The 25111-nt window shown below is 33.3% G+C and overlaps 1 protein-coding gene across 9 annotated transcripts in view; it reads left to right on the top strand.

Moving 5' to 3' along the window:
• The window catches only part of SWT1 (SWT1 RNA endoribonuclease homolog), a 96295-nt gene that overhangs the window by 10817 nt on the left and 60367 nt on the right, over window positions 1-25111 (top strand). For 8 of the 9 annotated variants that reach the window (XR_012331156.1, XR_012331157.1, XM_019952723.3 and 5 more), the window contains exons 5-13: window positions 217-955; window positions 4770-4829; window positions 6397-6526; window positions 7483-7584; window positions 7986-8174; window positions 14269-14362; window positions 20828-20973; window positions 22582-22745; window positions 24113-24251. Coding sequence is in view for 7 of the 9 variants with exons in the window: in XM_019952723.3 (XP_019808282.1) it covers window positions 217-955; window positions 4770-4829; window positions 6397-6526; window positions 7483-7584; window positions 7986-8174; window positions 14269-14362; window positions 20828-20973; window positions 22582-22745; window positions 24113-24251 (1763 nt within the window). In the remaining 2 variants the exon portion in view is untranslated. The remainder of the gene's footprint in view (window positions 1-216; window positions 956-4769; window positions 4830-6396; window positions 6527-7482; window positions 7585-7985; window positions 8175-14268; window positions 14363-20827; window positions 20974-22581; window positions 22746-24112; window positions 24252-25111) is intronic. The other variant, XM_019952727.3, reaches the window with a different exon arrangement.

Raw genomic sequence — 25111 nt, 5'->3', positions numbered from 1 at the left:
CGTTTGTGGGGTTTTTTCCAAATAGCAAACCAGTTCTTCCAATAACCGTTAGTTGAGTAATCCTTTCCACTTCATTCTTAATGTAGCCATTTCTTACTTTTTATGAAGTTCCTATCAGGCCAGTTCTTTCACTTCCTCACTAAAATGATACAGTGCAATATTACATATTATCAGGTACAATTGTAATGTAACCTAGTTTTCTGTGCTGCTTTACAGACTGAATGTAGAAACTGACACTCCAAGAAAGAGACCAAAAATTAGTTCTTCATCCCAAGGACTTGTTAAACTCCAAGAAACATCATACTCAAATGATAATCAAATTACTTCTCAGAGTCCTTCTTCAAATGGAACTAAAAATGGTATAAGTAAATGTGTAGATTTTAAAGTTAAAGATATTAAATTGACAAATGTTAAGAGTGAGCTGGACCATGGAATTAAAAACTTTAGCAGTCCTAAGATTGCCAAAGATGTGAGACCTAAAGCTGAAGGCCAGGCAAGTGAAAAAAAATGGCCTCATCTACTTGCTCAGAGGAAGAAGATGAAGGAACTCAAGAAAGAAAGGTACAATAAATTTAGAGACAGTTCTGAAAAATATGTTTTGGAGAAATGCAAGAGAATCCAATTTTCTCAGGATTATAAGTCCAACAAGATAATTAAGGAACCCCTCGAATCTAGAAGAAGAATGATCAATTTCAAAATCCTAGGAGAATCCTGTGAAACCCTTCAGAAGCTTGTAGAAGAAGATGTCTTCAGTTTAGATTCTAACACGTTAAAGACCAAGCAGGAGAAAAAAGAATGCCTGGAAGGCTCCCAGTTTTCGTTAAATTTGACAAGGCACAAAAGTGAACATTTATTTTCAGATTCCACGTATAAGCAGACTGTTCGTGAGTGGGAAGGAAAATATCATGAGCATCAAAGAAGTAATGATTCAAGTTCTAGTGAAAACCTAACCAAGGTAAGGTAGTGCAAAATGAATATAGGCTTTAGCAAAGAGTTTTAATGTACTTAGGTTTGTGTTGTTTCTATTATAGATAATGATCATAGAGAGCTGATTCTATTTAGTCAGGAAGATAATGTTGATTCTTTTATTTTACCACGATAATTCCAACTTCCTTAGGAGGCTATCCTGGCAAGTATCAAGGATCCAAAATAAGAGAGAATGTGTAAAAATATAGAAAGAAGCCATTATAGATCGTTCTATCAGAAAAGCACTGTGACAGTCTTAGGCTCTTCTCTAACTCCAGGAACTATAGAACATCCAGGGCTTATTATTCCAAATAGCTATTTGTTTAACAAATTTTTTTTTGAATGCCCTATATGCCAGGCACCACAATCACTGTCTTTCTTTTCAGAGACTTACTTAATATGAGGAGACACAGAAACAGCCACCTCAGGTCTGATCAGTACTTATCACCTAATATGGGAATACACAGCAGGGGATTAACATGGCCTTGGTGCACCGTGGAGGGATTAATTCAGGAAGGTTTACTGGAGGGGATAACAAGTAAACTGAGAACTGAGGATTGAATAGGAGTTATTCACGTGCAGACAAGATGGAGTGAGATGGGAGAAGCAGGGATGTTCCAGGCAAAGGGAACTGTGTGTACAGAGATCCAGGCTAGAAAGCTTGGCATATCTTGTTTTGCTTCTAAATTATGTAATAAGTCAGCATTTGTGGACTAATTTGAGAACCTAATTGCTACAGCCTTGTTTCTATGGCAAATAAAATTATTTATTGATACCTTTAAGACAACTTTTAGAACTTTGGAACTTCAGAAGTTCTGAAATTTAGAGACTGCTTAAAAACAGGTGGTGGTGGAGCCTACCTACTTTTAGGAATCAAGACTACAGAGTGTAGTATAAGATAACTTCCTTTGAAAAATGTAGGAATTGTAACTAGGGAGGCCAGAAGAGCTTGAGAGAGAGTACTCTTTGTTCACTGAACTTGAAGGAGTCCAAAGAAGGAAAGAATTGAGTTTGTTCTTTTTATTGCTTTCTTAAAGGAAAGCTAGAGTTTTCTTCTTGTGCTCTGTAACCAGTTCTGTAGAGTAGCATGCAAGCAAGGAATCTGAATTTTCCAGTATCAACATCTGAATCTGAAATTTCCAGTACAACATCTTTGTATCATTGTTTGGTGTTCCCCTCGTGCTGTACATCTGAGGAACAGTATGAGAAATCCCTGCACTGCATCTTACAGGTTTTTTTGCTCTCTGTGTAGAATTGCTACACAAACCAAAAGAGGTACATAGCATGAATATTAAGTTGTAGGGGAAGCAATTTTTGCATGATTACTTTTCAGTTATTGGAATTAAAACTCTTTATATTCCCTTGATAGCAGTCTTATCTGACTCAAAGTCATGTAGACACAAGAGCAGCAAGTAAATATTGTTCTTATCTTGAATATATTATCTTTAGCATATTATTGACAGTAGCTAATCATCTTAATATTATATTTGTTGTTTTGTTTTCCTCATATATTCCTCAGTAGATAATTATCTTCCTAAAATAATGAGTGTACTTTACAAAGAAATAACTGTATTTTCTGGATTTAGTAATCCTGTTATGCTTTCCTAGGAGAAAGTGACTTATTTTGTTTCTTAGGTTTTATCGTCCTTTGATACAGACCCTTCTCAGTTTGCACCATCCCCTCACCATTGCTAACTAATGTTCTAGAGATTTGTGGTTTATAGGCCACTTTTATAAGTGGTATCCCACTTAATTCTTATGAGTCTGTGGGGTAGAGATTCATCAGTTTATCAAACATTAATTAAAGATACCTATTATGTGTTAGGTTCTAGGCATTTAGAGATGAATAAGATGCTTTTTACCCTCAAGAAGTTCCCAGGGAGGTAGATTAGTAAACAAATACAATTGCAAATACAGTGAAGTAAATATTAGAGCCCTAGGAATTTGGCTGGTATTAGTATAAATTTGGGAGTGAGTTAAGGAAGGGCTTATTAAGGTGGAGGTTCTTAAGCTTGGTATTGAAAAATGTGTAGAGCAAAGAATAGAAGTGTTGTCCTGTCAGGGGAGAGGGCCAGTTGTGTAATGGCCCAGAGTTACGAAATTGCATGGCAAGAGCCTACGTGGGCACTTAAGTTGTTCATTTTGACTTGAGTTGTGTAGAGAGTCTATAGAAGAGGAAGTTGGGGAGGAAGCGAGGGTCCAGAAAATGGATTTCTTTATCTCTCATGGGAAAGGTGGTTTTTTATCTTGTAGATAGTAGAGCCATTGAAATGTAGTCAGGGAAGCAGTATAATCAGGTTTTTAGTTTGGAATCACTCTAGCAGATAAAACCATTTATACCATCATTATTGTTATTCCCTTTTGTAATCTCTAGGGAGGGCTTTATCCAGGTCCATGTATTTAATAAAGCATGGTAGGGGAAGGCAAACATTTAACACCCACTAAGACTTTCTTTTATAATAAGGAGGAGGTTTTCCAGGACAACTGACACGAACTTTTCTGGATTTGGAGGTAACAGAAAATTTATTGAAATCACTGAAAGTGACCTGTGATCAACGAGAGTGAAGGGTAATAGTAAAAGAATGAAAAGACTTCAAATGTCACGAGTTTCAGGAAGTTCTATAATAATCTCTAGCTTGGTTGGCACTCCTTAGCTGAAAAGAACCTAAAGCTCTAGTGAGATTTAAAGTCAGGTAGAAAAGGCATTATAAAACCCAGGGTCATGGAATAGTAAAGCTATAATGGGCCTACGTGTGTGATGTATGTGGTGTTGTTGTATCCGGTGAAGATTGATGTTAGGTAGTTTGGGTAGAAGCTGAATTCCCAATAAAGCAACATATGATACACTTGTTTAAAGAGGGTCTGTAATTTTTATACAGTGTCTTGTAAAATACCTGTGAGTTTGGTGCTTGGAGAATTCTTAGAAGATGATTTCGTTGAGTAGTGGCTTTTGCTGAGTTCCTTGTCACCTGTATGTAGGGTTGAGTAAGTCTCATCCACTCACCAAAAGTGCCAGTGAAAAATTGAGATTTTCAATCTTTGCTAGGAGACAAAAAATAAAACACCCATAAATGATAACATTTTTCAGCTTTTCCTCCCTCAGCCATATAATAATCTTCAAGTTCCCTTTGTTTTGTCATGTCACTTTTATAAATGGCTTACTTACTCCTGGATAAAAATTTCCCACCACCGAAGGCCAGCTCTTTTTACCTTTGCCATGGTTGTTGTGTTTCTTAGGGTGACATGTTTTATCCTAGAATACGAGTATTTTTAGGAATGTATATATATAGATGAGTAAACCCTAAAGAATTTCTACTATGTTTCATAACTTAATAGAATGAGGCTTTTCTATTCTAGGGGCAATTTTTCATCTGGGGGCAGTTTTGCCTCTTAGGAGGGCATTTGGCAACTGACTTGATGGAGACATTTTTTTTTTTTTCCAGTTCATTGTTTTTCTTTTTATTGTGACTGTTTAAGTATGTACCCCCAAACAACATAGTTTACCTGTCTTTAAACTGAAGTATAAATCCTTTTCTCTTCAACTCTATTTACAATCAGATTTTATCTCTATTACTCCACTGAAATTGCTTGGGCAAAGGAATGGAGACATTTTTGATTGTCAAGGTTGGGAGTGGGTAGATATCTAGTGGGTAGAGGGAAGAGATACTTCTAAACATCCTACAACGCATAGGATAGCCCCCAAAACAAAGAATTACCTGATCCCAAATGTCAGTAGTGCTAAGGTTGAAAAACCTTACTCTAGGTATATGCTTCGTAACTAATAAAATTACTTTTCATTTCAGAGTTTTGAAGCACCGTGTTCTTCAGTGTCACTTGAAAGTATTCAAGATACAGATCAAGAGGTTACTGATATATTTATTTACTCTGAATATTTTTAATGAAATTAAGTCAAAGGTTCCTATTTCAATAAAATATAATGAGTATAAAAACCTTGATAGTATGAAAATAACAGTGATGTCACTGCCTAATTCAATACGTAAGTTTTTATGAAGCCATGAAAAACTGTTTGGAGAAGTATTTACATTTACTTTATCACCTTTTGGGCTTTTTTTCTAATAACCTCTAATCTGTTTTGACAGAGTATCTTTTTTTTTTAATTAATTAATTAATTTATTTATTTTTGGCTGTGTTGGGTCTTCGTTTCTGTGCGAGGGCTTTCTCTAGTTGCAGCGAGTGGGGGCCACTCTTCATTGCGGTGCGCGGGTCTCTTGCTGTCGTGGCCTCTCTTGTTGCGGAGCACAGGCTCCAGATGCGCAGGCTCAGTAGTTGTGGCTCATGGGCCCACTTGCTCCACGGCATGTGGGATCTTCCCAGACCAGGGCTTGAACCCGTGTCCCCTGCATTGGCAGGCAGATTCTCAACCACTGCGCCACCAGGGAAGCCCCTCTAATCTGTTTTGAATAAAGAGCATGGAGCCTGTGGCCCACAAGTTACATGAATTTTAAATTAATGTTATGTTTTTGCATGCTTATGCCTTGGCTTGCCAAAATGCAGTATGATATTAGCATGTTTTGCCTCATTTTTCTAATTAGCAACAAGATGGACATTTCTTCAAAGAAGATGAGGGCACATACATTTATTTTTTACCTGTTGCTTCATTTCTCAGCTAGAATCTCCTGGTTGAACCTCATAGAATTATTGCATACAATTTTATCTTCCCTGCTTCTAAATTAAAATTAGATTCATAGAACACTTTGTGTTTTTCTATTTAAAGGAGACTTTAAAATCATACTGATTGCTTTTTATTTGTGACAGTCAGTTATACTTTTATGTCTTTTGGGTCAATGCTCCTTGAGAGAAGAAAGATTTCTCACCTCTGCTCTAAAGTTAGATTATACTTTAATTTCTTTGCATCAGAATACATCAGGGAACTACTTCCCTGAAGTGAGAAGGGTATTAAGATCTGGATTTCAGTTTTTGATGGTTCATAAATAATCTTAGAAATCTTAGGAAAAGTGCTCATCATCCAGATAAAAACATATTTGGCTCCTAAAATACTTTGAAGTGAGAATGGGAATGAGAATTAACTTGTTTTGGAAGTCTGTTTTGTACTAGGCTCTGTGTGAGGTTCTTCACATTATTTCATTTAATCCTTACGAAAAATACTAAAAGGATACAGATATTTAATATTCCTATTGTGTAGATAAACTGAGACCCATGGTTGTTAAATAATATGCTTGCCTAAGGTTGTAGAAATAATAAAGTAAGAAGAGAAGAGCTGTATTAGAAACCTTGTGTATGTTTATAAATCTGTATTCTTTTATCATGTGGCTTTCATATTTTTGTAAATATTTTTCTTTCCACAAACTATCTCATATTAAGTGAATTAAGAATTAATTGCTTTTTTCTCTTACTAATCTGCAGAGAAACTAATTCAAAATATTTTGCTGCGGGTCTTTTGCAATTTAGATGCAGATTGTAGAAGAGCTTCACGCTGCACGTGTGGGAAAAAGTGTGGATTTAACTGTGGTTCCACCTTCTGGAGAGTTCACAAGTATGGAGATTGACTTGGTGGAAGATGATGTACATTCCTCTTCTGGTATATCCTATATGCATATGACAGTTTTATGATCTCCTATGTTTTCTTAAGAATTAATGTGCCGACATTCAATTTTTATAATATTTAGAGGAAAAATGTTAAAATGTGCTTATTTGAAATAATAAAGTATATTTCTTTTAGCTACAGGAATCAGGTCTAAGGTTTGTCTTACCATCATTTGCTTTATATATCTCACATTATTAGGCAGTTAGACATATTTTCTCTTTCACCTTTTGCCAAGGGGCAGTAATCAGAGTTATGAGCTGTCTTTTATTTTTGCTCTTAATCATAACTTTTAACAATTTCAGCTTTGTAAAGCACTGATCAGAAATAATGCAAATTGCTCAAAGGTATTATATTCATGGATTTCTTATTTATATAGTAAAATTGTGATTATTCTCACTCCTTGGAGAAGATAATGATAGATATTACCCAAAATATGTTAGTATACTGTTTTGAATTGTATTTGTAAAAATAGTAATGCTATGTTACATTCACATTGCATTTTTCAATTTATTAAGCGTTTTCCTATGCATCAACTTATCTGTTCCTCACATGACCCTATGAAATAACAGTGCTAGTATTATCTTTTTTCTTTCATTTACGTATATTTGTTTTTTCAGTTATATTTCAGAGTACATTAAAATTAGCTTATGATTCCTAAGTACGTAACTACCAGTGATCGAGTACAGGGTTTGGCAACATAGTTACTGCTGGTGCAAGTTAATTTATGATTTAAAATCCACCCGTAAGCAATATACAATATTCTATTGGTGGATAATTAAACACTGATTACTGTTCTTTCTCTTAAGAATTGGAGTAAATGCATTTTTGTTTTTATTGTCTAAAGTACTGCCTTAAGAATGCTGTCAAAGTTCTGTGATATCAAAATTGTAGTTATTATACAAGTCTGTTATCAAATGTCATGAAATCCTCACTTTGCTCTTTTTCTTTAGCAAATACTGCTTCAGACAAAAAGCTTTTAATTGTTGTTGACACAAATATACTGATGAATCATCTCAAATTTGTTAGAATTTTGAAGACAACAGAAATCTCAGGTATTTATAGAACATATTTACCGATTCTGATTTTCTTATTTGAGTTGGTACTTTATATGAACAGTGATGTGGGTTTTTCCCCCCCCACAAACTTATTTCCATTTGGATATGTTATTAAGTATGTGTGTGTATATATACATGAAGCATAATCAACTTAAGTTAAAAAAAAAAAGCCTTTACACGTTAACCTAGCTTCTAAACTTACTCTTTTGTGATTTCCAGTAGTATTTATTTTTGTAACATTCTCTTGACACTTATATCTGGTTTTAGTTCCTATTTTTATCTATTATCTCTTCATTCAGATTGTGAATTTCTTTAAAACTTTTAATTCTCCTATAGCAGTTTGATTTAGTAGCTCAATACATATTTGTTGACATCTAAGAAATCTTTTTATTTTTTAGGCTTTGACAGGCTTGTGTTAATAATTCCCTGGGTTGTTGTGCAAGAGCTGGATCGTATGAAGGCAGGAAAATTACTGAAACGTGCCCAGCACAAAGCTATACCTGCCGTTCATTTCATCAATGACAGTCTCAAAAATCAGGATAGAAAGCTATGGGGTCAGTCAATACAACTTGCATCTCAAAAACTTTGTAAGTATTGTTCTCTCAGGGTGCTTCTTGATTAAGATTTGTTTGGACGCTGACTCATTAATGAAGGGAAATGGTGCAGAACTTTAAAAAAAATTAACAGTATTACAGTGTGAAATGGCAGGGCATAGTGATGCTTTGGCATATTCTGTTAGGCTTGGTTTGGAGGCCTTTGATTTTTATTTTTCTGCTTCTCCTAGACCTTCTTAGGTTATGTCCATATTTCACAGAGACTGACTGTATAGTTCTGTATGCATAGTTGTCTATATTACAGTACTTTGGATTCTTTTTTTAAAATACCATGTTGAGTGATGAGGCCACTAAGTGATCTATGTTTCTAATCATCACTGCATGCAGTTAATATAATGCAGAGGCAGGCATTGTTTTCCTCTGGTTTGTCACAACCTGTAATAAGGAGGTATTTTTATTATAGAGGTCTATAGATTTTCTCCTGATTTTTTTCCATATTAGTTTTTTTTTTTTTAGTCATTTAAAAATCTTAGAACCTAAGTATGTTCTTCATGTTTTTAGATTTTTTATACAATTTTTTAAAATTAATTAATTAATTTATAGCTGTGCTGGGTCTTCGTTTCTGTGCAAGGGCTTTCTCTAGTTGTGGCAAGCGGGGGTCACTCTTCATCACACACGCAGGCTCAGTAATTCTGGCTCACAGGCCCAGTTGCTCTGCGGCATGTGGGATCCTCCCAGACCAGGGCCCGAACCCGCGTCCCCTGCATCGTCAGGCGGACTCTCAACCACTGCGCCACCAGGGAAGCCCCCATGTTTTTATTTTACTTTTTAATTTTTTTTAACATCTTTATTGGAGTATAATTGCTTTACAACGGTGTGCTAGTTTCTGCTTTCTAACAAAGTGAGTCAGCTATACATATACATATATCCCCATACCTCCTCCCACTTGTGTCTCCCTCCCACCCTCCCTATCCCACCCCTTGTTCTTCATGTTTTATATAACTATTTGGAAAAAGATCTGTGTGTAAAGCAACACTGTTGCCTCTGCAGAGTTTATACATACATTTAGAGGATATATTTCATTCTTTAAAAATTGGTTTCTCTCCAACTCAGAAATATTTGTATATGTAGATTTATCTTATTTTAAATATGGATTTATGTTGTCTACTGTATCCATATTTACTATAGGATATGAAATAATTCATCTTTAGATGAATCTAATCATGAAATTAACCCTGAGAAGGCTTTTGGCACAGCTGTTTAGTCTTAAATCTTTGAAGAAAAAGGGCCTCTCCCATTAATTTCTTTATTTATTCTCTTTACAAATATTTATTAGCTGTTAGTATATTCCAAATACAATGCTTATGCATTTTGAGTAGGAACATCATGTGCTGTTTAAGAGCTTTTAAAGGAAACCACTAAAAAAAATCACGTATTAGAGTTAAGAAAATATTAAAAATATTAAAATTAAAAACATATTAAATTGAACACCTTAGATGGTCTTTTTTTTTTTTTACTTTCCGTTATGAAAACTTTCAAATGCAGTATAATATAATATAATATAATAATGAATTTCTATGTACCTCTCACTCATTTTCAGTGATTCTCAACATTTTGTCATTCTTGTTTATTCTCTCATTTCCTTTTCCCCTTCTCCCCCAACTCCTGGAGCTCCTGTAGTACTTTGGTATGTATTGCTAACAGATAGGACTTTTTAAAAAAGCAGCCATGCAGTTAACAAAACCTCTGATCTAAACCATCCTTTCAGTAAAACCCCGATCCTTAAGAAGAGGTGGGAATTTTTTTTTACTCTTAACCTTTTATTGTTTTTCTTTGTTAGTTGATACAAATTGTGTTTTATTATATAATTATATAGATGATGATAATAATAGAGAACATGGCCATTACTCTCCAGACCTTTTTCTAAGTGCTTTACAGCTAATATCTCATTCTAACCTTATAGTACTTGTGGAAGATAAATTCTTATTAGATCCATTTTATTGATGAGGAAATTGAGACATAGAGATGTTAAGAACTTGTCCTAAATGGAATATCTGTCCCTTCAATAGATTGACTTTGAGACTTATTTTAGAAGAGCTAATTTTAGAATAGATATTTTGGCCACATTTATTATTTATAGATGCTTGTTATGTTTCTTTTGATTTTTCCATTTTTATGTGCTTTTTTGATACTTTGACTTCTTCAGTCTATGCTTTTTGGGTTATTAAGGAGGATAAATCATAGTAGTGGTCTCAAACTTCTGTGCTGCTTCAACTTCTGGGTCTTCCTTGATATCCATATTTCACTTTAAAGCTTAAATTGGTATTATTTGATCTTTGTTTTGTTAAATTGCACTTTTAGTTGTAAGGTTGTAGATAGATTATTTGTGTAATTGTCTGTCAGATAAATCCTTTATGTGTTTCACTATATCATTGTTATCTGTCAAACTGATTATTTAAAACATTCTTTATATAAAATCTAATGTAACATTTATTCTGTTGATAGTGATTTTATGATATCCTTTAGAAATATCCTTAGTCACTTTTATCATAATAAAATTATATTTTATATTCTAATGGTAAATTGAAATTCTTATGTAAAAACTTAATTCAGGATTATTGAGTGAAATTAAAGTACTTGCTTGGAGAAAAGCAAGAACAAAACAGACTTTACATCTGTCGAGCACATTTGCCACTAACTCTAATAATTGCTTATCTTGCTGTATTATTTTCTTTTATGTAATCACAGTATTATAACAATGTATTTTTTTAGACAAGCATTTTCCATTAAAAAAAAGAAAAATGCCACAAATTGAATGCAGATAGTCCATGTTAAAATAGCCTTAGTTGACCATAATTTTAGTGTTGTCCTTACTCTTTTCAAAATTGTGTTTATTTGATGTAGTATGCATTATGGTGAGAAGAGAATAGGATTTGAAATGTGATTGACCTGGGTTTATAAGCTGACCTAGGGAAAGTTGAAGGTGAGGAAACTGAGTAAATGAAATGGGGGGAAATGACCTCCCCCTGAAAAAAATGTTGTGAAGATTGGTTGAGCTAATATATTACTTAATGATTTATGGTCTGGAATAGGCGATAATTCTTTTGTGTCCTTTTACATGAGAAGGTTATACAGATTGATTAGAAAAACTAAAAATCCCTTTCCCCTAAATGGACATAAATTATTAATAGGTAATTCACAAAAGAAGTACAACTAGTCAGTCCTTTGTTTAAGGCAAACATTTTCCTGTTTGCTATTTTTAATATTGTTAATTTCTTATGTATAAAGTTTTAGTTTATATCTTTCACTTTTTCCTTTGTTTTTTTTTTTTTTAATTGCTTCTATGTTTAGAAAGCTGCTCCTTCCCAGCACTTGATAGGAACACAGTGCTCAGTGCATTGGGAATATAAATTAGTAACTTTTCAGGAGAGCAATTTATTAGTGTGTATTAAGAAGCCAAAAGAGATGGTTCTCTTTCTAGAAATTATTTTAAAGAAATAATCAGAGATGCTCACAGTGGTTTATATAATGTTCATCACAGCATGATTTATGCAGCAAAAAAATTGGAAACAATCTAACAGTTGTAGAAGTTACATATAATGATGTAGTCATATGAGAGAATATTGTATTTTGAACAATGTTAATGACATGTGATATTAAAATAAGATTGAAAAGAATATAAAGTGCAATCCCAAATTTCTTAGATTAAGTTAGAGAAAAACAAATATCATATGACATCACTTATATATGGAATCTATAAAAAATTAATACAAAAAAACACTTAGAAATTTGTCTCAGTTCTGAAGGCTAGGAGTCTAAAATCAGTGTGTCAGCAGGGTTGTTTCCTTCTGAGGGCTTTGAGAGAAAGATCTGTTCCAAACTGCTCTTCTTGTCTTATAGATGGCCATCTTCTCCCTATGTCTATTCACATCGTCTTCTCTCTGTGCACGTCTGTCTCCAATTTTCCCCTTTTTAATAAGAATACTAAGTCCCATTGGATTAGGGCTGACACTAATAGACTCACTTTAACTTGCAAAAAGAATAAAAAACAAAAATAAGATTTAAAAGAATATGAAGTACAATCCCAAATTTCTCAGATTATGCATGTATACTTATAGATGGTGGATATTGGTAATATTGAGCTGATGGAATTATGAGTTATTTTAATTTTCTTAATATTTGCTGAATTTTCCAGATTTTCTGTAATTATTTTATTTTTATAATTAGGTAAAAATAATTAAAAGGAAAAATAAAGTTATCTGACACCTCCCACATGAGACATTTATTCCATCATTTTTATATTTTCTTTTATTATATTTTTGTTGAATCATTTATCTGCCAAATATTTGTACCAGACACTTCTAAGTGTTGAGGCTGCAGCAGTGAATGAGACATACAAGGCCTGCTGTTGAGAAGCTTTAATTCTATTAAATGTTAAAAATCATATTAACTATAATTTATACAGAATTTATTTTGGTGTTGAATGTGAGTAGAGGTTGTTGCTGTTGAAGTGCCATTTAAGCTGAGTCTTAAGTAATAAATATATGCTACTTAAGGAACACATGATATAAGCATATATTGGGCCAAGTGTTTCATAAATTTTCTCATTTAATCATCCTGTTCAGCAGTTTGTCCATTATTACATGTCCAGTATGTGGGAAAGCAGGGATTCAAACCCAGATCAGTCTGTTTTCAGAGTCTGTTTTGTTCACTTCTGAATAGTACCTGAGCAGGTGCTCAAAAATATTTGTTGATAAAATATTTCATGAATATTCTTGTAGTTTTAGGTATATCTTCCAGGCCCATGTGTCCTAGAAAAAATGACAGAACAGGTAATCTTGAACTTTGATACCTTTAGGGCATGTACTGTAGCCTTTAAACATCCTTCTTTTGGTCAAATTGAGTTACTAAAGTTAACCAGTGATTTTGAGCTGCCCATTTTGCATTATTGTGGTATTTACTCTGTGAGCTAAAAGAAGGAAAATTGACTGCTATAATACATGTCTGGCTGGCTGGCTGGTTGTCTGATTAAAGAACTGAATCACGTCTCCCTGAGGCTCATGCTGTGAGATTAGTTGAGTTCTGTCTAGATTTCACCACGAGATTGTGAGATCCCAGAGAGCTTGTCTTTTGAATGTCCAGTTACCTAGCATAGGCACCTGGTGCAAATTAGACCCTATATAAATATTTATTGAATGAATGAATGAATTTTCTAATTTGATAGTTTAGAGGACTAAGTGACTGTAGGCTAAAAGTTGAGGGGAAAAAAGGTTATAATCTGGGAACAAAGTTGAGTCTCACTGTCCAGTACATCTTGAATTTCAGTGTGTAAGAGAGTTGCCAAAGGCTTAAATCAATTTTTGGGTCCAGGCTCCAAAGATTCATTTCCAGAAATGGGTCTGGGTAAGTACCCCAGGGAGTTCTGAGGCAAATAGTGTAAGGACTTATAAGAAATGCTGTCTTTGGTCCTATTCCTACACATTACATTATTTTCACAAAAAAACAAGCTTACTACATGCTTTAAGGCTTGGAGAATGCTAGAGGACACTCTGTCGGCCACATATTAGCATTTGTTAGAAATTACTTTTTGTATTCTCTGCCTAGCGCCTGTGTTGCCTTCTTCTGTACATCTCTCTCTAAATGTTATTGCTTAGAGTTTAAGAAAAAGCAGACACATGAAAGTGGTTCTGTTGTTGGCAGAACAGTTGCTTATAATTTTACAGACCTCTTTTAAGTTGTTAATTTTAAGCATGATGTAATCATATAATTTACTTATGTTAAGTCACTAAGTGACTGAACTGAGACTAGATTCGTAGCTTTTGGTTTCTAATATGGCATTTAACCTACTGATCAGATTTTTTCCGTTGGGTTTATTAATAGGCATATCCTATTCCATTTTACTGATAGTAGCAAACTAATCAGTTTATTAAACTCACAACTATATGCTGCCTGAATTCTAGATCCAGAATTTTCAAGGCATTGTTTTTGTTGTGTCTTATCTTCCTCTTCTTATTTAAAAAGTTTTCTTTCTTTTAGATGATTTGATTTGTATATATGGCCTAGATTATTCATACAGTTCCCAGATTTTTAGTGTGCTTATTGATTGTTGCTTTTACTAAATTTGCAGATGGATTGAGCGATGAGAACAATGATGACCGTGTATTAAAATGCTGTCTTCAGTACCAAGAATTATTCCCTTGTTCTCTTGTTATTTTGTGCACGTGAGTTTCATTATCATTTTACTCTTTTTTTAAAAATAGTGACTTATATTAAAGAATTTTTAAAAATCATAGTGTCCCCCATACCAAGATGAAAAACATACATACTTTTCTAAATCTGCCAGTAAGTATATTCAGTTATATCTCACATTCTTATAATGTGCAAGCTATAGAAGAATGAGATTTGAATCTCATGGTTTCATTTCAACTTAAGTTATTTGATATTTAGAAAACTTTTGAAAAAGCAGGGAAAGTCAATTTAACATCCCCAAAAAATAGAAATAAAAATCTGACATTTTTGGTCATGAGGCAGGAGAGTTAATTAACTAATTAATTAATTTGTGGAGAAGGGCTAAGTTTTGTTGCAGTTATATCCTTGATGCCTGTGATAGAGTTAGAGTTGGAATTTTGGATCTACCACTTAATCAGCTTTGTGTCCTTGGAAAGTTGCTTAATGTTTCCTCATGTGTAAAATATAGGGAGGATAATAATATCTGCCTTTATAAGGTTATTGTGAGTATTTAGTCAGAAAAAATATATATATGACTTAGAAGAGTGCCTAGCACATAAAATTATCTCAAGAGTTTTTTCCTCCTCCTCCCTTCCTGATTCCATTCCTCCATTCCCAACTAATGTATTCATAACTTAGTTCTAAGGTAAAAGTATCATAATGTTAAGCAAAATTGTATTCATCATGTATGAGAAAAGGCTTTAAAGGAACTGATAAGAGCAATTTTAATTTGCAGTTTTAGTCTGAATTGTATTCACTGAAAAATGGGCTTTTTACAGTTTCATGATCATGCCTAAGTTCTCTGAAATGGAGTGATTATAGAAATGAATAGCCATAAGATTTTTCTTGTAAGGGGGCTTGGTCAATTATCATTTTAGCTGTGTTCAAAGATAATGTTATTTTTTTTATATTAAAGGAAATATTACAGATTTCTATCTCTAGTTTCAAATTATTTTTTAATCTAGGACATAATATATCATGTTGGAGTTTGTTGAAGGCTGAAATAGAATTAGGATATGTTAATCATTTTGAATTTGTGATAAACTAAAATTGAGAGATAATTTTTATATATTTGTTATTTTTTTAGTTCAACTTAGAATGAAAATTAAATTGGTGAGATTTTGTCAGTCCTCCATTATTTCTGCAGTCACTGTTTTGGAATTAACAGATGTAACAGTTTTTAGTGAAATGAAAATTTGTAGTCAGACTTTACTTTTAACTGACATCATCAGGCAAGCCTGTTTTTTATTTTTTCCTATAAAGTGTGATAATCATACTGTGTTAAGTCACACATACTTCATGTGAGGATACATTTATATTACTTAAATGGATGATGATTATAATAATTAATATTAATAACAGTGATTAGGGGAACCCTTCTATAAACACTATATACTATACCTCATTCTAAGTGCTTTACTCATATTTACAATCCTAAATATGGGCCAGGAACCCCCAGTTAATATCTCTAGTCCACATCTCTCTTCTAAAGTCTCGACTAGTATATTCATCTACTTATTTGATATCTTTTTTTGGATGTCTCCTAGACATCTGGGACCTACCATCTCCAAAAATGAACTCCTGATCTTTCCTTCTAAACTGTTCTCCATCTGAATAAAAAGTGCCATCTTCCACCCATTTGCTAAAGCCAGAAACCTAGGAGTCATTTTTGATTCCTGCCTTTCCTTAGTAATCTATATCCAGTTAAATAGCAGGTCTTGTATGGTCTTCTTTTCTTTGTCTACTCTGCCACCATCCGATGTCAAGTGACGTTATTTTTCCTGTTCCTTTTCTGTTCTAAGACCCATTACGCTCTCTACTTCAATACTTACTTTCCATTTATTTTTCAAAAAGTAATAATGGTATTTCTAATTTTTAAAAAGTTTCGTTATGAAGAATTTCAACAACTTTCAAAATGAAGAAGAGTTAATAAACTCCTAAATACTCAGTTACAACAATTATCAAGATTCTACCATTCTTCTATTATCTATATTTCTGTCCCCCTATATGATTATTTTTATACAGTTCTTTTTATTTTAAGGGAAAATGTATAATATTAAAATGCCCAAATCTTAACTATACAGTGTTGACAGTGGATACCCTGGTGTAGCCCACATCTCTCTTGATACATAGAATATTTCCATTACCCCCAAAAATACTCTCATGCCCCTTTTGTGCTCTTTTCCTAGTTTCTTAAGGTGGACGCTTAGATCATTTTTTGAGACTACTGTAAATTTCTCTTTAAGCACTGCTTTAGCTGCGTTCCACAAATTTTGATATGTTGTGTTTTTATTTTCATTCAATTTAATATATTTTATAATTTTCAGGAATTCCCCGGCAGTCCAGTGGTTAGGACTCAATGCTTTCACTGCCGGGGCCCTGGTTTGGATTCGATCTCTGGTCGGGGAACTAAGATCCTGGAGCCATACGGCGTGGCCAAAAAAAAAAAAATTATAATTTTCCTTATAATTTCCTTTTGACCCATAAGTTATTTAGATATTTGTTACAATTAATTCCACATATTTTCAAAATTTCCAGTTATCTTTTGTTATTGATTTGCTCTTTAATTCTGTTATGACTTGAGAACATAATTTATATGATTTCTATTCTTTTAAATTTGTTAAACTTTGTTTTATGACCAAGAATAAGGTCTAACTTGGTGAATATTTTATGTGCACTTAAGAAGAATGTATTCAGCTCTTGTGGGTAGAGTATTCCATAAATTTTAAATAGGTCAATTTTATTGATAGTGTTGTTCATGTCTTCTATAACCTTACTAATTATCTGTCTACTTGTTCTATGATTACTGAGAGAGGAGTTTTGAAATTCCCAACTGTAATTGTGGATTTGTTTACTTCTCCTTTCTGTTCTCTTTGTTTTATTTCATGTATTATGAAGCTCTTTAGTCAGAGGCATACACATTTAGGATTGTCTTCTTGGTGAATTGACACCTTTCTCATACAATGTCTCACTTTGTTACTGATAATATTCCTGGTTCTGAAGTTTCCTTTGTTTAGTATTAATATTACTACTCCAGTTTTGTTTGCTTAATATTTATATTGTATATCTTTTTCATCCATTTACTTTTAACCTATCTGTATCTTTATATTAAAGTATTTTGTGGATAGCATGTAGTTGGTACTTTTCTTTTTTTCCATTCTGACAATTTCTGTCTTTTTAATTGATGAATTTCTACTATTCACAGTTAATTGGTTGGATCAGAATCTACCATTTTGCTAATTATTTTCTATTTGTTCAGCTATTCTTTTCTTCCTTTTCCTTTTTTTTTGCTTGGATTAATTGTGGTGCCATTTTATCTCCGTTATTGACTATACCTTTTTGAAAAAACTTTAATGGTTACTTCAGTGTTTATAATATACAGCTTTACTTGATCAAAGTCTACCTTTAAATAATATTATATTGCTTCATGTATATTGTAAGGATTTTAATATGCTTCATATTTCTCCCCGTCTGTTTTTGCTATCATTGTCATATATATAACCTTTACAGAAACAATGAACACAATACTTTGCTAATATTTTTGCTTCAGCCATTTACCATCTAAAGCAATTAAAAATAAAGTGAATATTTTAATCTTGCATTCCATTTTTAGCACTCTTCATTTCTTTTTTTGGATCCAAGTTTCTGTCTGTTGTCAGATTTCTGGTCATATTCATTTTGCCCAAACAACTTTCTTTGACATGTTAAATCTGTTGGCAGAGAATTTTCTGGTTTTATTTGTCTGATAGTGTATTTATTTATTTATTTTTGAAAGATATTTTTACTAGATGTACAATTCTGGGTTGATTTTTTTTTTTTTCTTCTGGTATTTTAAAGGTGTCACTCCATTTTCTTCTAGCTTGTTTGGTTTCTGATGAGAAGTCTGCTGTAAATGTTGTCTTTTTCCTCTGTGTGTAATGTGTCTTTTTTTCCCCTCTCATTGCTTTCAAGACTTTGTTTCTTGTTTTTTTAGCAGTTTGTTTTAGCAGTCTTTAGCAGTTATGGCCAGTTGTTTGTGTGTATGTTTGTGGTAGAGGAGAGGAAATTATCCTGCTTGATATTCTCTGAGCTTCTTGGATCTATGGTTTGGTGTTCATTTTTAGTTTTGGAAAATTCTCAGCCAAATATTTCTTCAGATATTTCTTCTGCCCCATTCCTTCTTTTCTCCTTCTGGTATTACAGAATTACATTGTAGTAGTCAGCATCCATGATGACTCCAGTGATCCCTGCCTCTTAGTATTTTTTGTTTGTTTGTTTTTGTTTTTTCTTTCTTTTTTTTGGCTGCACTGCATTGTGAGATCTTACTTAGTTCCCTGACCAGGGATGGAACCCAGGCCCCCTACAGTGGAAGTGCAGAGTCCTAACCACTGGACTTCCAGGGAGTTCCCTGTGCCTCTTAGTATTAATGCCCTTGTGTAGTTCTTTTCTACATTGTACCAGGATTGGTTGTCTGTGTGACAGATAGCATGCATCTGAAGCGATGGTGTGTCACTTCTTAGATTAGGTTATAAAAGACTGGGAATTCCTTCTTGGGCACTCTTGTTTCTTCCATCTCTCTTGGATCACTTGTTGTGGGGAAGCAAGTTCCATGCTGTGAGGAGCCCTGTGGAGAGGCCCACATGCTGAGAAACTGAAGCCTCCAGACAAAAACCAGTGAAGGGCTACTCCCTGCCTATAGCCACATGAATGAGCAGCAATTAAATCTTGAGATAACTGCAACCCCAGGCAATAGCACGCTTCACCTTTGTGAGATACCATGAGCCAGAACCATTCAGTCAAGCTACTCTCAGATTCCTGACTCTTAGAAGCTGTGTGAGATAATAAATGTTTTTTCAAGCTGCTAAATTTTGGGGATTAATTGTTACACAGCAGTAGACAACTAATACATGCATGTATATTGGACCATTTGATATTGTCCAACAGCTCTTATGTATTTTTTTAACCTTTTATTCTCTTTTTGTTTCAGTTTGGATAATTTCTTTTGACCTGTCTTAATGTATGTTGTTTCTTTCCTCACTTGTGTTGAGTCTGTTGAGGAGCCTGCTGAAGGCATTCTTCATTTCCATCTGGTTTTACATGCTATTCACCTTTTTCATTAGAGCCTCTAACAGATTAATCAAAATTATTTAAAATTTCCTATCAGATAGTTTCAACATCTGTGTCATGTCTGAGTCTGGTTCTGTTGATTGCTTTGTCTTTTGGCAGTGTGTTGCTTTTTTTTCTGGGCAGAATTTATATGCAGATTTTAGGACTCACCTTCTCTGTGGTTTCCTCCCTTCTTCAGGTTCCGCCTTAACTTTCTATATGCTCTGGCCAGTCCTGAACAGTGCCCTCTGACATTTCAAGCCATAAATGCTGTGGCTTTCTGTTGTAAGGCAGTGATGAATTAGGGAATACCTTCAGGCAAAAAGATAGAAAATTGTAGCTCTTACCAGTGCAGCATCTGCTTCTTGAATGTAGATTCCCCTCCACCTTCCGCCTACATTTGATTGCCTTCTAGTGCCTTCAAATAGGGTTTTTTGGGGTTGTCTTTTTTTGTTGCTTTTGGTCCAGATTTTCTGATTCTTGTTGTGGGAGGGTTGGTTAGTCTGACCAAACTACTCTGCCATTAACAAAAGCTGGAAGCCTACTAGTTGCAAGAACAACAGTTTGGTAAACACAGATCTGATCATGTCATTTCCCCATTGAAGCCCTTAAATCTCTTTCCATTTATTAATGTTCTTGCCTTTCTCTGTAGCCACGTAAACTGGTCTCATGCACTATGCTCTAATCATACTGACTCTTTCAGCAAATAGCAAATTCACATCATTTGTCTTATGCTCACTCTAAGGAAATTTATAATTGCTTACCCTGTGTAAATTATTTATCTTACTATGACTCTCTGTGTTTATCTTGGGATGATCATATTCTTGTGTTCAAGTCCATCTCCCACTTACCGGGTATAACTATGGACAAGTTACTTAACCTTTTTATACCTCGGTTTCTTTCTTTCTTTTTTTTTTTTGGCCATGCCGCATGGCTTATGGGATCTTGGTTCCCCGACCAGGGATTGAACCCAGGCCCTCAGCAGTGAAAGCGTGGAGTCCTAACCAGTGGACCCCCAGGGACTTCCCATACACCTCAGTTTCTTATGTGTGAAATGGGGATAAAAATTAGTATCACTCCTACCTAAGAGGTTTCTTTTGAGAATTAAATGGATTGATATATATATAAAGTGCTTAGAACAGTGCCTGGTACCTGGGAAACATTCAGTATATAATAATATAATTATTCTCAAAAGCTCAGATGATTTGATTCTAGTGTATATTTATTTATATTCTATATTAAAAAAATTGTTATCGTTTCTTAATATATATGATGAGAATCACCAACCTCTGATTAGATTCCATGTGTTTTTAGTTGCCATGTGATTTATCTTATAAAAAATAAAATATTTTTTCCTCCTAACCCAACCTTAGGGATGATAGAAATTTAAGAAACAAAGGCCTAATAAGTGGTGTGAAGTCACTCAGTAAAGAAGAATTGAGTGCAGAATTATTAAACTTATCTCTGAACACAGTTGTATGTCATCAGCCTTGTATATCTAAACAACAATTGAAAGCAGGTAGTATTCTTACTACAAATAATTAGAAATATATCATATTTTATGTACTAAGAATATTGATAACAGTTGGAATTAATAGTAAATTTTTATTTTGTACATTGAAAGTAACATTGTTTGGAGTATTTTCTGGCACAAATGGTAGAGATGAATGAATATTATAATGGTAATCCAAGAGAAAATATAACATTATTGCCTTCTACATATACTTTTACAAATTAATTTGAATTTTTGTCTGTACACTCACATACATTTTTATATATTTATAATCACTGTGTGCATCCTATTTTTTACCTCAGAGTATACCTTTTAAATTAATAGTAGCCACAGGAAATAATTCATTTGAGGTAGAGAGAAATTTTTAGTTTATTTTAAAAATTAGTTCCATATTCATAACTTTCTATTAATACAGTAAAAACTCAGTAGTAGAGAAACTTGAAGGACTCTAGTAATAATTTTTTTTTAAATTTGAACAAATATTTAAGAAAGCTAAAGGCAATACTGCTGTTTTATCTCTTTTTTTCCACCGGAATAATCTGTTCTATCGCTTGATATTTGTTGAAATATATTAACTCTTACATAATTTAAAAATACATCCCTCCATTTCCCTCTGTGGGAAAAATAATTATTGAAGTCTCTAAAAGCATATGTATATGCTTCATGTATTCATATATCACATGCTACTTATTTGACCTTTTTGGTAATAAAATTTCTTTTGTCATAATATTCAAAATGGCATTTAGAGGGAGTAACAGAATATTCTAGTATATGGTTTTTCAAGGGAAACATGCGTTTGGTTTGCCCATTATATTACTCTCATTTTAAATCCTTGGTTTGTATTTGTAGAGATGTGCCCCTTAATACATTGAATTTTGCCATAAAGAAATTGCAGTTGTTTGCAGGTGTCAAAGTAGTAATTATATTGAAATAATATCAATTAAAATAATCAAAACTTATTTTAGAAGGGGAAGGAATAAAAGTGGTTAAGTCAGAGCTTTTAGTCTTTTCAAAGCAATTTATTAAATGTGAGTTGCAATTGGAAGAATATATTATCTTTGGAAGAAAACACATTTTGATCCATAGTTCTTGGTTTTCTATTATAAATAGATGCAAAGCATTATTTTAATTTTTACTTTTTTTGAAAATAATAAAATTTAAACTTTGGTTAAAATATCTCACACATTTCTCAAATTTCTATTTTAGTAAAAACATTTTGTCTCCTTTTGTCAGAAGGTAAAGCTTTTGCTAATGTGATATATTTATGTTGAGTCTAAAACAACTATACTAGAAATAAATGTTTCTAAATACTGTTTTATTTCTTTTTTAAAAATTATTTATTTATTTATTTTGGCTGTGCCGCATGGCTTGCGGGAGTTCCTCAACCACGGATTGAACCCCGGCCACAGCAAGTGAAAGCCTGGAATACTAACCGCTAGGCCACCAGGGAACTCCCATGAATACTGTTTCAAAAATAAAGTATTCATTTGTTTTTAGGATCGAATACTAATTATATCCATTAAATGTTTATTATTTATGGCCAAATACTAATTATATATGTAAAATATTTACTATTAGTGTCCTAAATAAAGCCTGTAACTATTTGTTTTAAAGAAGCAACACCTTTAGAGAAGAGCTGTGAGGAGGAATCTACAAACTCTGGACTCTGCATTCCACTTGAAAGCATTGTATCTGATCTCGAAAAATCTCTTGGAACAGCTTTATCTTCAATATTAGAAACAGAAATGAAAATTGCTTTTGGAAACCTTTGGATGGAGGTGATTATTTCAACTCTTAGTTGAAAATTTCCTTTTTATTGCTAAAGATTTATTACCTTATTTTAAGAAATATTACTTATATAAGATGTGTAAGCTTTATTGTAATAATCTACATCACATTATATTTTTTTCTTGACGTTTTTGGAATAACTCTTTGAACGCTAAGTGTTGGGCATTTCCTAAAGATTAGGACTCTATTTTATCATTCATTTTTTTTGAATTTTATTTTTATAGAGCAGGTTCTTATTAGTTACCTATTTTATACATATTAGTGTATACATATCAATCCCAATCTCCCAATTCATACTACCACCATCACCCCCATCCCCCCTTCCCCCCTTGGTGTCCATATGTTTGTTCTCTACATCTTATCATTCATTTTTTTCAGTGAACAAATATTTATTGTGTGTCTACAGTGTATCAGACACATTGCCTCCATGGAGCTTAAATTGAATTCAGAAAACCTCTCATTTTAAGTTTATTTGAGTCAAAATGTCTAGTATAGGGAATTGCCTTAGCAATATGTTTTCAGAAAGAGAAGTTAAATGTTAGCTTATGTCATGTAAATATGAGAATCAGAGTATAAATTTGATATTAGTAAAATATTTTGAATTTTCTTTAGATTCACATCTTTTCTGCAATCAGTAAAACACTACATTTGGCAATAGTGGCCTTCTTAGTTTAATGTTTGTTTGCTATTCACATTTATCATTAGGAGAAACTTTGTTTCCCATCAGTTGTATCTCTTCCAGATATTCAGTGAGGTTCTAATATTTGCCAATATGGCTTGATTATATTATCAAGTCTTGAACCAAGATGATGAAGAATGATCAGATTCTTCTAGGAAGGTTGACGTAAATTAGATTTCATAACAGAGTCTAGGAAAGTCATTGCATATGAATGGTTCAAAAAAGGATGTGCTGATATCTTGTAGTACTAAATGATCAATCTTCTTTGTAAACATGTCTTTACAAGAGTGTAGCAAGTGTCAATTATAGTTGACAATTCTTTTCTATATAGATTATTTTCTCTAGTTTTATGAAATAGATTGATTTCCTCATAGAAGTGACCATGTTGAAAAGTAGATCGACAACTTTTGCTGATTAGAACTATGCTTCTTCTGATTAGAACAGTGTTTTTGCACACATAGTTTCTGAAGCTATAAGGATTAATACTAATATGAATTTTACAAAAGCAATTTGCAGTGGAATTAGCATTTTAAGATTGTGATTGGTGTTTAATAAAACATCTTTTAGTTTTAAAAGAATTCAACTATGTTTTGCCTGGAAATACATGTAGGAATTCCTAAATAGGTACTTTTAAATAATAGGAATAATAAGTAAATCAATGATGCTGTTTTTTTCTAGGTGCTGTACTTGAAACCACCATGGACTCTAATACATTTATTACAGTGCTTTAGAAAACATTGGTTGGCTGTATTTGGATTAGTTGTGGAAAAGAACTTGCTTTTAACTGTTGAGAGCCTATATGAAAATCTCTCTAAAGGTTTGAATCTTTTATCTTGTCTTTGGAAGTGTTGTATTAAAGTCAGACTAATAGATATACTCCATGGAATGTGAAGATGAATTAATAAGAGATTTGTCAATTAGTTCTTAACCATTTATACTTCTAATTTCTTAAGGAAATTTATGGCAGCTGGATGAATGGATGCAGTTCCTAGAGCTTGTAACTGTTAATTGTATCATTGTTGATGTTCCTGGATATTGTGAATATATAATTTTTAATAATGTTTGAAAACTTTTAAAAGTTTATTTAGGTATGCAAATAGAATTATGTGGATTCTTTTTCATTTCTCATCGTGTTTAACACACAAACTTTTTTCTTTTTTTTTTTTTTTTTTTTTTTTTGCAGTACGCGGGCCTGTCACTGCTGTGGCCTCTCCCATTGCAGTGCGCAGGCTCAGCGGCCATGGCTCATGGGCCCAGCCGCTCCGCGGCATGTGGGATCTTCCCGGATCAGGGCATGAACCCGTGTCCCCTGCATCGGCAGGCGGACTCTCAACCACTGTGCCACCAGGGAAGCCCAACACACAAACTTTGACTACGTTTCATGTACTAATTTAAAAAATAGTTTATCAAGGTTTCTATTTAAAATACATGGATAAGGAATAGGAAACGTTTGGCTTTGGTGCAGAGTGAATTTTAGAACCAAGACAAGACTAAAATCAACCACTTAGTTGGTAGTTTTAAAGCTATGTTGCACAGAACCTTCTTGAAGTGCCTCTGGAGTTGCCACAGATTGGAGGTGGAAAGGTTGATGGGGAGCCTGATAATAGCGGGCCTTTGGCCCTCAACCCCAACTTTAGCCATTCATCTTTCTTTTGTTTGTTTATATATAGAGATTCC

This window comes from Tursiops truncatus, chromosome 1, assembly GCF_011762595.2.
Source record: "Tursiops truncatus isolate mTurTru1 chromosome 1, mTurTru1.mat.Y, whole genome shotgun sequence".
Taxonomy (NCBI): domain Eukaryota; kingdom Metazoa; phylum Chordata; class Mammalia; order Artiodactyla; family Delphinidae; genus Tursiops; species Tursiops truncatus.
The sequence above is the reverse complement of the archived record's forward strand: the minus strand, read 5'-3'. Positions and strand labels throughout refer to the sequence as shown.